General features: G+C 49.9%; 1 protein-coding gene and 1 long non-coding RNA gene across 2 annotated transcripts in view; one reads left to right on the forward strand and one right to left on the reverse strand.

The window, feature by feature from the left end:
- Window positions 1–668, reverse strand: part of SLC66A2 (solute carrier family 66 member 2) — a 48,747-nt gene extending 48,079 nt beyond the window's left edge. The window contains exon 1 of the mRNA XM_027118832.1: window positions 535–668. Within this exon, the coding sequence (XP_026974633.1) occupies window positions 535–595 (61 nt within the window). The 5' untranslated portion in view covers window positions 596–668. The remainder of the gene's footprint in view (window positions 1–534) is intronic.
- LOC113626872 (uncharacterized) lies at window positions 633–10,359 on the forward strand. Its single transcript, XR_003435313.1, has 3 exons — window positions 633–2,210; window positions 2,451–2,582; window positions 8,495–10,359. It is a non-coding gene; the product is annotated as an uncharacterized LOC113626872 (long non-coding RNA).
- Window positions 10,360–12,478: the final 2,119 nt, after the last annotated feature.

The raw sequence follows: 12,478 nt of genomic DNA on the forward strand, positions 1-12,478 counted from the left end.
GGGCGGGACCCGGGGCGAAGCCGGGTGTCGTGGGTCGTGGCCAGGGCGCTCCGTGGGCCCACCCGGCCCTGGTTAGGAAATCGCTGCCTGGCGGGGCCTCTCCTTCTGGGCCAGGGGCCCACGTGGACCCGGCGCCATCTGTCCCACGGCGAGTTGCCTTGTAGACGCGGCGCGCCGCCAACGGGAGCAGAGGACCGGGTCCTGTCGCCGCCCCGAGGGTCAGCGCGAGGCCCGGGGACGCCCCCCTCGTGGGGACTCGGGCAGGGTCTGAGCGCCCCGTGATTCCAGGGGTCCTTCCTCCGTTCGTGGTCTGCCCGGGTCTGTGGGGCTCCCCATCCTGAGCCGGGGCGTGTCCCTGAGGAGCGGCGTTCGGAAGTTTGCAGAGGGCCAGGGCAGTTTCGGCCAGGCGGGGGGGCCGGGGGCGCGACTCCTCGGGGAAGCGAAAGCCCACCCGCAGCCTGAAGCCCCTGAAGGTCCACTTCGGGGCCCAGGGCGGCAGCAGCCAGGACTGCCGTCCACAAGTGCGTTAGGTACCTTGTCCCTGAAGACAGTGCTGGCCGGTGGAGCTCGGATCCGCGAAGGGTACGTGCTTCATCTCGAGCGCACAACTCTAGCACTCACTGAGAGAGAAAACAGGAATTCCTGAGTGTGTCACCTGACCAAGGTGAGCCCTTCGAGGGAGGTAGGTGCTCAGAACCCAGATGCTGGTGGGCGAGGGAGGGGTGGGGGTCAGGGAGGGCCCTGTGAGAAGCCAGCCAGCCTGCCCAGGACCCTGTGCAGGTGGGCTCAGAGCAGAGAAGACCGCCTGCAGGCCCCCAGGATTCTGTCTACAGAGGAGCTCCCCCAGGGCTCCCACCTCCACCACAGCAAGCCCAAATCACCCCAAAAGGGAAGGCCTGGTGGGTGAGAGAGGGGGGTCCCAGGGGCACATACCGGCCAGCCAGCTTCCTACCTGGTACGCTTCGTGGGAAATCCTAAGAACAGGTACAACCTCACTTAGAGCAACTCCCAACGAGCCTGGCTATAAGGAGAGCTCTCCGTGAAGCACAGGTTGCTCTCATCCTCTCCAGCCTCTGAGGCCAGTGTACTGAGTATCCACCAGAGAAGGCCGAGAACACAGCACCAGAAACGTACAAGGAAATAAAACACAGACGGAGAAGGAAGTCCTGGAGGGGCTGGAGAAGAAAAGTGGTGTTCCTCCTTAGCCAGATCCTCCCCCGAGCTCTGGAGCTCCAGAATGTTCTGTCCCCTTTATGGTGGAGGTTGGAGTAGGGATATAGTCTTCCCTCCCCACGCACTGGAGCATCTGAGGCCACTGCATCTGGCCCTGTTTGTCCTGGAGCACGTGGGCAAAGTGGTGCCCGTCCATAGCCAGCTGCTGCCCTGGACCCATCAGCTGTGCCAGGTGGAGCGTGGGCAACAAACGCCTCCAGAGCCCTGTGAAGTGCATACAATCTTGCATTCTTGACCCAAGATTTTGCCCCACAGAAGGGGCCTGTAATCCTTGTGAACCCCACCTGTCTGGAGTAGAGGGGCACCCACTGGTCCAGAACCATCGCTCAAGCAGAAGGAGAGAGCTCATGTCGGCTGCTGCACATTACCTGGCTTCCTGTGTTACAAACAAAAGAAGCCGGCCAAACTGTGCAGTCTGAAAAATGAAACCCAGAACTAGCACATCCTAGTTCCCGGAACCTGTGAACATTACCTTCTGTGAAAAGAAAGAAATTGCAGATGTGATTACGTTAAGGACCTTGCGATGCAGAGATTATCCTGCATTACCCAGGTGGGCCCTAAATGCCATCACGTGTATCTTTATAAGAGAGAGGCAGAAGGAGACTCGAGACACACAGAGGCCATGTGGTGACGGAGCAGAGAGAGGTCTGAAGATGCGGCCTTGAAGCCTGGAGTAATGCAGCGCAGGAATGCTGGCAGCCACCAGCAGCTGGCAGAGGCGGGGAGCTGATCCTCCCAGGAGCCTCTGGAAGGAGCAGAGCCCTGCCAACGCCTTGATTTTGACCCAGTTAAACTGATTTCAGATTTTTGGCTTCCAGAACCGTGAGAGAACAAATCTCTGCAGTTTTATGCCACCCAGCTTGTGGCAGTTTATCACAGCAAACCACTGGGAACTAGTATAGAATCCATAAGCGAAGGAGAAACACCTTCTCAGAAAAACATGGCCCCAAGGAAGTCATTGCCCGCAGACCAGCCCTGTAAGGAATGTTTTGTTTTGGCCGCGTTGGGTCTTCGTTGCTGTGGCTTTCTCTAGTTGCAGCGAGCGGGGCTACTCTTCCTTGTGGTACGCGGGCTTCTCGTTGTGGTGTCTTCTCTTGTTGCAGAGCACGGGCTCTAGGCACACGGGCTTAGTAGTTGTGGCGCACGGGCTTAGCTGCTCCGTGGCATGTGGGATCTTCCCGGACCAGGGCTCGAACCCATGCCCTCTGCATTGGCAGGCGGATTCTTAACCACTGCGCCACCAGCGAAATCCCCAACCCTGGAGGAAATGTTAAAATAAGTTATTTAGTCAGAAGGAAAATTGGATCTCCGTAAAGAATTGAAGACCCTCAGAGAAAGAATAAATGAAGGTAAATCTTTTTTTTCTCTTATTCTTAATCTGAAAGATTATTGTTTATTTAAAGCAATCAAGTAACAGTGTATTGGGTGATTATAGCACGTGGATAAATGAAATGAATGACAAGGGATGTAAGGGAGGAATTGGGGAATATTCTCAAATAAGGTACCAGCACTACACATAAAGCAGCATATGTTATTTGAAGGTGAACTTAGATAATTTTAAAATATATATTGTAAACCCTAGGGCAACCACTAGAAAAGTTTTTTTAAACCATAAATAATACACCAAGAGATGAGACAAAAATGGAATTGTATAAAATGCAGTTAAAACCAGAGAAGGCAGAAAATGAGGAGGAAAAGGAAACAATAAATGCAATGAATAGAAAACAATTACAAAGTGCTAAATTTTAATCCAGCTATATCAATAATCACTTTAAATGTGAGTGGTCTAAACACACCAATTAAAAGACAGAGATTGTCAGGCTGGGTGAGGTTCAGAAATAAGCCTCCGCAAGCGACACTGTCCCTGGGGTATGTGGTGTCCTGTGCAGCAGAAATACAGGGAAGAGGACCACGGAGGTCTGTGAGCAGATGGGTGACAGGGACAGCTGTCTCAGGCAATGCTGCTGGCCCTTCGCCCTCCCAAGGGAATTGCTTCTACGCTGCAAAAAGACGGAGCGTCAGCAAGACCATTAGTAATCTATTCACGTATATGAGTAAGTGCGTGAGAAACAAGTCTGAGCAGATAAAGCCTCAATTCTTAATACTTATCTCTCATATGACTATTTTATACCTTTCTGTGTGGTTTAAATTTTTTTAACTAATTAATTTGTTTTATGTTTGGCTGCATTGGGTCTTTGTTGCTTTGCTGTGCGGGCTTTCTCTAGTTGCAGCGAGCAGGGGCTACTCTTCATTGCAGTGCGCGGGCTTCTCATTGCAGTGGCTTCTCTTGTTGTGGAGCACGGGCTCTAGGCGCGCGGGCTTCAGTAGTTGTGGCACGCGGGCTCAGCAGTTGTGGCTTGCGGGCTCAGCAGTTGTGCCTCAGGGGCTCTAGAGCACAGGCTCAGTAGTTGTGGTGCACGGGCTTAGCTGCTCCGCGGCACGTGGGATCTTCCTGGACCAGGGCTCCAACCCATGTCCCCTGCATTGGCAGACTCCCCGATTCTTAACCACTGAGCCACCAGGGAAATCCCTGGCTTAAATTTTTTACAGTGAGTATGTATGATTTTTGGGGGGAATGTTTATTTTTTGGCTGCAACACAGCATGCGGGATCTCAGTTCCCCAACCAGGGATTGAACCCGTGCCCCCTTCAGTGGAAGCTCGGAGTCCTAACCCCTGGACCAGCAGGGAAGTCCCTGTATGACTTTTCTAATTGAAAAAAATACATGGCTCCACTTTACCAGAAGAAAAGGCGAGTTTCTGCATTGCTACCTCTCCCCAGAAGTGAAAGCATGTCCCACACTTGGGTCGTGTGGCATCCAGACGTGTCCCCCGTTTGCCCTTGAGCCAAGCACATGCCACTTGTTGGATGCCTGTGGGCTCCATTGCAAGGCTCTAGCTGAGGCAGATGGGCTCCAGGTGTGAGCTCTTACCTTCTCCTCAGCGCACAGGTGCTATTTTTGGAACGAGTCGAGAATATGGAAACGGCATCGAGAAAGGTAAGCTCTCGCCGAAGTCACTGAGCCCACCAGGCTGAGGGCTTGTGCTGAGCCGGCACGATGAGGACGCGCGGGCTGAGAGTCACCCGAGGGTCCATGCATCCCGTTGCCGGAGGATGTGCTTACCGGTTGTTTCTGAGAACTCCATTCTGCCTCTGAATGTAGACAAAATAGAATCCAGGGGCTGTGGACAAAGCACCCAGCTGAGGCTTGTAGAGGCTGCAGAGCTGGGCGGTTGGGAAGGGCAGCTGCAGGGCATCATGGGCCCGGCCTTGGCTTCTGCCTGGCGAATGTCTATTTTCATGTATCCTGAGCTCGTGCCTTTACCATGTGAGGCCGGGCTCACTGCTGGCCCCCAGGCCCACCCCTTGCCTCGGGGCGGCCGTGCGGCTGACCTCTGGCCAGTGACATGGGTGGAGGTGCCTGGCCCCGCCAGTCTCCACCCCACCCTCCTTGCTCGCCCTCTCCTGCTGGCCAGGTGCGAACAAGGTAGTAGAGAGCTCCACGAGGACGTGGCCACCAATGAGAATGTCGCTGGGCTCAACCACTGGAACAGGCATTGTTCATTACAGAGGAGCATCACTTCCCCTAACACGCACACGAATTCTGAAGTGTCCACAACTTTAGCACTTCCCAAATGGTATCTAACAACAGTCAACCATACTACACAAACCCCAGCCCAGTGACCCCTAACAGCCCACATCAGCCCACTGCTGACTTTCCAGACTGACACCTGTGTTCCCACGTAGTGGAGCCACTGCAAGCCCACCCGAGTTGCCCTCGGCCCCACACAGAGCAGGCGGTAGACATAAACGGCACCTCTCATTAGCATCAATACTCATTGACAGCACGGCGGCTCTGCAATTGCTCCATAAACAATGGTTCTACAGGCGAAGAACACCTACAGAGAGCACAGAACTGTGCTCCCGCCCCTGCACCCGCCGCATGTCCCATCTCCGCAGGCCTTGGGACAGGCCATCACCCTTCCAGGTCTCCTCTGGCCTCTACTGGACTCAGCTCAGGCCCTGGACATCCTCGAAGGTCGAGGATATGACCACCCTTCTCAGCCTTGCCTCTGCCTTCCAGAGCCCCATGCTGGAGGGCCCCCCACCTCAGCCTTTGTGCGGGAGTGTCATGTAGCCGATGGACTGCTAGGACCTTACACAAGAACGCTGTCACCTCCATAGATTGTAAATGACAAACACACAAAAGTAAGATAAAAGGACAACAAAGGGGAGAGAATGTTCTTTTAAAAGCAGGAAAGGAAAGATGTGCATCCTGAGAGGTGTCCTGTCCGGCTCCTGGTTGTGAAGCCCCGAGGTTTCCCTGGTGAGATGGAGACAGAGCTCCTGGGCCGCAGGCCCGGCCAGACAGAGCACCAGCCTAGATGCACATGTCCCTCCCCCAAAGCAGTGAGGAACCCCTACACGGAAATGCAGACTCCACCTGCAGTGAAATCAGGAGGGCAGCAGAAACACCAAAGACCACACAGCACGTGGGGCGGCTGCCCGAGCACAGAGGTGGGACACCACCTGAGCAAAGTGAACGGGGCAGGGGTGTCCCGCAGCCGGGAGACCACCGGCTGGGCCCCGAATTACAGAGCAAGCCCCCAGCTTGAGAGGCGGGTGGTAGGAAGGTTGGGAACTAGTTAGAGCCCCGTCGGCCTCCAAGAGACGAGTAGGAAGCAAGGGTGCAGAGGCTGGTGTCGGAGACCTTTGAGAATCACGAGTGGAGCAGCGCCCGGGGGCCCTGGCGGTGCTGCCCACGGGGGTCTGAGCCTGGTTTTCATGAAGTACCTGGGCGCCTGGCACCCTCACTGCTTTGTCAGGAATCGATTGCTTTGCCACTTTTCTTCTGGGAACTTCACTTTCCAGAAAGTGCAAAAGACGCCAGCGACTGAACAGCAGAGTGTGCGAACGTTTTTAAATATCTTCAGAGAAATAGATGCAATTGTTAAAATTTGTCGGGTGATGGTAGCATTATGCACCAAAAGTAAGTGAATAAGCAAACGTGCCTGTGAAACTGGACAGATCTAACGTCTGCAGTTTAGCCAGTAGCATTGTGGCAATGATGTCATATCCCCTAGTTAAGTGAGCCATCCTTGCGGGAGGCCGGAAGTGTGTACAGAACAAGATGCTCTCTGAAAAAGAGGCTGAGCTGGGGGGTAAAACTGCAGTTTGAAGAAACTAAACAAATGCTAGTGGGAAATCTGCGCATAGGTTGAAGACTAGAGGAAGGCTAGAAGGCTATGGAACTACATAGTTACAAGTTTTATCAAGGAATTATTTTGTAAAACATGCAGAGAAAAAGCCCATAGTGAAATTAAACTGAGTAAAGATGAGGTCTGAATCTGATCACATCGAAAAAGAAAAGACCAGAATAAGCGTGTGCAGTTACCAGACAAAGAACCGTCCAGATGTGAACAACGTGCAGAGCTCAAAGGACCGATGGGGTCACATCAGAAGTCTCAAAAGACCCAGAAAAGGTTTCGCTTATTTTAAAAAGTGACATGGAAGTTCCGTGCAGTTGGTTTATCCAGCAGACTATGTGGCCAGTGAGCACAGGGAAAGTAAGAGAAGGCAAATGAAGGCGTCTCATGTTCAAAATTCTTTGTTAATAGTTGGAATAGAAACCATTTCAAATTCAAACCAGGTAATTAGATCTCAGCTACCTGTGAGATGAAAAATAAAAACAGAGAAGTTGGAATGTGACCTTTGTTCACTGTGTTTGGCTGAAAATCCACTGAAAATGAATGCAAGATCTTGTAGCACAAAAACAAACAAAAGGCAGTGGTTCGCAACAAGCTCTAATAGCAGAAGTTCATGACTGCAAAGGGGACTGACTCAGGAAGGGAAAGACGAGGACAGAGCTGGAGGCGGCAGCAGAGGAAGGGAAAGATGAGGACGGAGCTGGAGGCGGCAGCAGAGGGCGTGAGGGCTGACAGCAGAAATGGAGGAGGCGTCCAGGGGCAGCATCGCCTGTGAATTCGAGGTGGCTTCGCGGAGAGAAAGGCCGCGTCCTCGGCGTTCACCACTCACTCATTCAGCGAAAGGAACTCTTGCTGGAAAGAAGATGCAGAATGCAGGCTCGAGGTGCAGATTACTACCAGTCAGCCGAGAACAGCAGTGCTTACGCTGAGGGGTGCCCTCAGGAGCACACAGCACACACGCACGATCCCGTCTCCAGAAGCGCACGCTTTTGCCTGTGAACCTTCCTCTTCTTTGTTTTTAATTGAGGCAAAATTCATGCAACAGAAAATTAGCTCTGTTAAATGAACAGTGGCATACAGTACATTCACAGTGTGGTGGGAGCACCATTTCCATCTGGTTCTGGAACATTTTCATCCCCCAATAAAACCTCACGCCTCTTAGGCAGTTCCTCCCCAGCCCCTGCCCCCTCCAGCCCTGGAAACCAGCAGTCTGCTCTCTTTCTTTATGCCTTTGCCTGTTCTGGACGTTTCAGAAAATGGACTCACACGATGCTGGCCTTGTGTCTGCTGCTTCTACCAGCATCATGTTTACACCAAGGAAGCAGGGGAGCAGGATGCTCATTCCCTCCAGGGGCCCCCGGAGCCCCCCTTCTGCTCAGCTGCCTGGTGGCCTGCTTTTTAAATGATAATTAATGTGCTTGAGCTCCAGAAACGTTTCAGGCGACTTAAGTTTTCTGTCATTCACATTTCCTCAAGTATCTTACCTCTTAAGACTGTGACCTGACCAGTAGCAAAAAGCACAATTTTTTATTTGAAAAGTCATACAGTAAAGGGAAAATAGACTGTACTAAACAGAATTTTTAAATACAAAGTGTGCATTAACTTGCAACCAATCACCCAGAGGCTTCTTGAATGTTTCCTCCCTCCCTCCTTCCCTCTCTCCCTCCCCGCACCTTGCCTGAGAGTTTCCTGGGCCCTCACTCCTCGCTGGGGCTGGAACAAGCACCCGAGGCTCCCCAGAGAGCTGGACACTTTCGTCCAGCTGGACACATTCTCTAAAGCTCACGCAAGTGTTTCCTTGAGGTCCCTCATTGAGACTGTGATGTGACAGGGAATTCCCTGGCATCCCAGTGGTTAGGACTCAGCGCTTTCACTACGGGGGTGCAGGGAGGATGGGGGGGTGCTTGGGTTTGATCCCTGGCTGGGGAACAAGCTCCCACAAGCCACGTGGTGCGGCAGAAAAAAACGGAAGATTGTGACGTGATAAAATTGTTTACCTGGAAAAGAAGCAACTTCATTTTTAACTCAGACTTTGGATTTTCTTTTCTTCCCAAGGCAACTGTGGGCCACAAACAGGTGCCCACTGAGAGGCTCAGAAGTACCTGTGAATGCTAACATGGGGTGGGGGGTGGCCAGGAGCCAGCCCCCAGCCCCAGAGTTTCTACCTCTGAGGGGCTGACAGCAAGACACTGATTTTCCTGAAGTGGAAAAAGGCGAGCTGATTTTATTTTTACTCGGCAAAGAAAGCTGTTTCTTCATTGTGTATTTCCCTTGGGGTGGCCTTTGAGAGGAGTTGTTGGAGTGGTGGGAACACCAACACTGACACTGACCAATGCAGAACAAAAACCAGATGCTGGGCTGGTCAGAGCAAGAGTTGGGGCAACCTTGGAAGTAAGTATTTAAAAGCTTTTAAAGAAGTTTATAGGTTGGAGAGGATTCTGGGATGATGGCAGAGCAAGAAGCACCGGGAATGGCCCCCACCTGGACCACAACTGCAGGGACAGAAGCTGTCTGATGTAACTGACTTGGAATCCAGAGCTGGTTAAGGCTTGCAAGTTCCAGGGGAAGTGCTGGATTGTTACTGCAGTCAATTGTGGTGACTTTCAGGTCTTAGCACGTAGCACCTACCCGTCCCACCCTCAGCCACATGGCAGGAGGCCATACACGTGTTTCTAGAGCAGCTTGCAGAAGCCAGCCAGGGTGGACCAAAAGGACCTTGTCCTCCAATATCAGGAATCTGTGCTCTGATGCTGCTTAAGATGGCAGAGATGCAGCCAAAGAGGCAGGTGGCCATTGTTGCCACACCTCCCCCCTTGTTGCAAACCCCTCCCCCACCAAGTGGATTTCAAGGGCGAGTGCCCCGTTTATCCCCCTTTGTTTTTCTCTTTCCCCCCTTTTCAAGCCAGACATTAAAGACTAGGGCATTGAAAAACAACTGCATAGACACGAAAAGACAGAAAATGATGGCACATGCCCAGGAAAGGCTCAGGAAAGACCTGAGCAGACATTAAGTTTCCACCTCAGGCTGAGCCTCAGCTCAGACAACCTACAACAAGCAAAGAACAAAAACAGTAACAAAAAGCATCAGACCTTGAGGAAGGGGGAGAAGCCGCTTTCCAGAGTTACCACATTATTGGATTCAAATGTCCAATTTTCAGCAACAACAAAATAAAAATCACAAGGCATACAAAGAAACAGGAGAGTATGACCTGTTCAAAGGGAACAATTATTTAATAGAAACTGGCCCTAAAGAAGACCTGATGACAGATCTACTCGATGAAGACTTTAAAACAACTGCCTTAAAGATGCTCAAAGAACTAAAGGAACATAGAACGTTGAGAAAGCAATGTGTGAACAGTGGAGCTATCAGTAACGAGGGAGAAAACCTAAAAGAAACCAAAAAGAAATTCTGGAGCTGAAAAGTACAATAGCTGTAATGAAAAACTCACTAGAGAAATCAAAGGCAGATTTGAACAGGCAGAAGAAAGAATCTTTCGAAAATCTATCTTATTTCAAGTTCTAAACAGCTGGCAGTAAGACATTGGTCTATGTCCAAATTTGAGAAAATGAAGACCCTTTCTGCCTTTGGGGAGGTTTAAGCCAGTTCCTCCTTTTCTGTTTTCCTCAATCTGTTCATTCTGCAGTTTTGACTGCTTGTTCACACACCGAAACCCCTGGAGGGCTTTAAAACCACAAATGCCAAGGCGTCCAGAGTGCTGACAAATGTTACGTGGCTCTATCATGCAGCCAGGTCTGAGAGCCACTGTTTTAAAATTCACAACTAGTACCGGAGGTCCTCATGACTCAGGATAATTGCTTCTGGGAAAGGCAACTTACTGTAAATGGGGCCAGAATTGCATAATAAATAGTACGTTAAAAAAATAGTTAATTATGTTGCATTAAAAATAAAAGTTAAGGGCTTCCGTGGTGGTGCAGTGGTTGAGAGTCTGCCTGCCAATGCAGGGGACACGGGTTCGTGCCCCGGTCTGGGAAGATCCCACATGCCGCAGAGTGGCTGGGCCCGTGAGCCATGGCCGCTGAGCCTGCGCGTCTGGAGCCTGTGCTCCGCAACGGGAGAGGCCACAACAGTGAGAGACCCGCGTACCGCAAAAAAAAATAAACACAAAAAAGTTAAAATTATGAAAACATTGCAACAATTTTAGAATCAATAAAAGGAAGCAAAAAATTCTATGCTCAAATCTGTATGTCCAAATCAGTACCCTGAAAGAACCCTTCTTTGCTTACAGAATTTTTAAGTGAGAATTTCAAACATACACAAAAGTAGAGATTATAGCACAGTGAATTCCATGTATCCATCACCCAGCACCAATAACTATAAAAAAGCCCTTTTAATGAATATAAAATAAAGAACAGCACCGTCTAATCAGCAGCATTCCTCCCTTTCTTGGCAGTAATGGTGCATCTTAAAATCAGCAGCGTCTTAGGTTTAAGCCCTTAGAAATGAAGCCATTCACATGGAATCAAAGGAGCATCTGGGCGCTTCCACCTGCATTCACGCCTCACAGGATAGAACTTCCTCTTACATTCGGTCACCCTATAATCTCATCTATCAAAGTTAAAATTTCACTTTTCTAATTTGAAGTTTTGTTTCATATTTAGCTGCCGCTCTTGTGGTCTGTGTCTTTGATTCCATTATGTACTTCTTACCTAGACTCTATTTTCCTCCCCAAACTATCTTTGCACCATTAAAAACATCATCTAATTTCTGCAGCTTCACAGCACACTTGAATACTCTCCTATTGTAGATTTGCAAGATGAATTGCATTCGAGAATTTTTCCCCTGAACCTAGTTCCTGAAATTTAATATCCTTAACAAAATGAATTTTTGTTGAGTGATTCTTGCTTCCATATTAATGATTTTGTCCCCCACGGATGCAGAACTAAGAATCTGATCCCTAATTAGGCAGCATAAGTGAAAAACCATTCAGGTGCTAGATGTAGGATGACAGATTCTATTTCTCCATTAGAGATTGGGTTCTCAGGGTTATCAGAGAATGTCTAGGAGGTTTCCACTGGACCACAGAGATTACAGTTCAGAAAGATAGACACATACTAAAAAACACAAAGGGGTAGGGAAAGAGAGTCACAGGTTTCCTAGCTCCGGGAATTCTTAGCCTAGGCATTGAAGCTGGGGTGGTGTACTTAAAATATATGTATATTGTGGTAGAATATACATAACATCAAATTCATCATCTTTATTGTTTTTTATTGAAGTACAGTTGATTTGCAACATTGTGTTAGTTTCAGGTGTAATCTTAACCATTTTTAAGTGTACAGTTCGCTGGCATTAAGTACATCCATACTTGTTGTGCAGCCATCACCACCGTCCATCTGCAGAATTTTTCATCTTTCCCAACTGCAACTCTGCACTCACTAAACACTAATGCATTACCCCTCTCCCCAGCCCCTGGCACCCACCGTCTACTTTCTATCTCTGTGGATTTGACTGCTCTGGGGACCTCATATAAGTGGAATCATACGAAATTGATCCCTTTTATGATTAGCTTCTTTCACTTAGCATAATTCCTCAAGGCTCATCCATTTTGTAGCATGTGTCAGAATTTTCTTCCTTTTTAAAAATAAATTATATATAATTTTATTTATCCATTCACTCATCCGTCGATAGACACGGGTTGCTTCCTCCTTTTGGCTATTGTGAATGATGCTGCTATAAACATGGTGTACAAATATTTGTTCAAGTCCCTGTTTTCACTTCTTTGGGGTTTATACCCAGAAGTGGAATTGATTCATATGGTAACTGTATGTTTGATTTCTTGAGGAATTGCTGTAGCATCCTGATTCCCGCTCTTAGGGAGCCCTCCAGGCTCCAGCCTCAGGCGTTCCCGAGGCTGTGCCTCCCCGAGGGTGGACCTGGGCCGTCTCCGCCAGATCCACCTGGGGAGACCCCTGTCACCCACCCCTACCTCCACCCACTCTGGGCGAGGGCCTGGGGCTTTGTTTCCACAGGTGAATCCACCTCCCCAGTGGCCCGCTGTGCACCCCTGATGCTAGTCGCCC

Source organism: Aethalodelphis obliquidens, unplaced genomic scaffold (assembly GCF_003676395.1).
Source record: "Aethalodelphis obliquidens isolate GAN/ISIS:26980383/991018 unplaced genomic scaffold, ASM367639v1 scaffold19, whole genome shotgun sequence".
Classification (NCBI taxonomy): domain Eukaryota; kingdom Metazoa; phylum Chordata; class Mammalia; order Artiodactyla; family Delphinidae; genus Aethalodelphis; species Aethalodelphis obliquidens.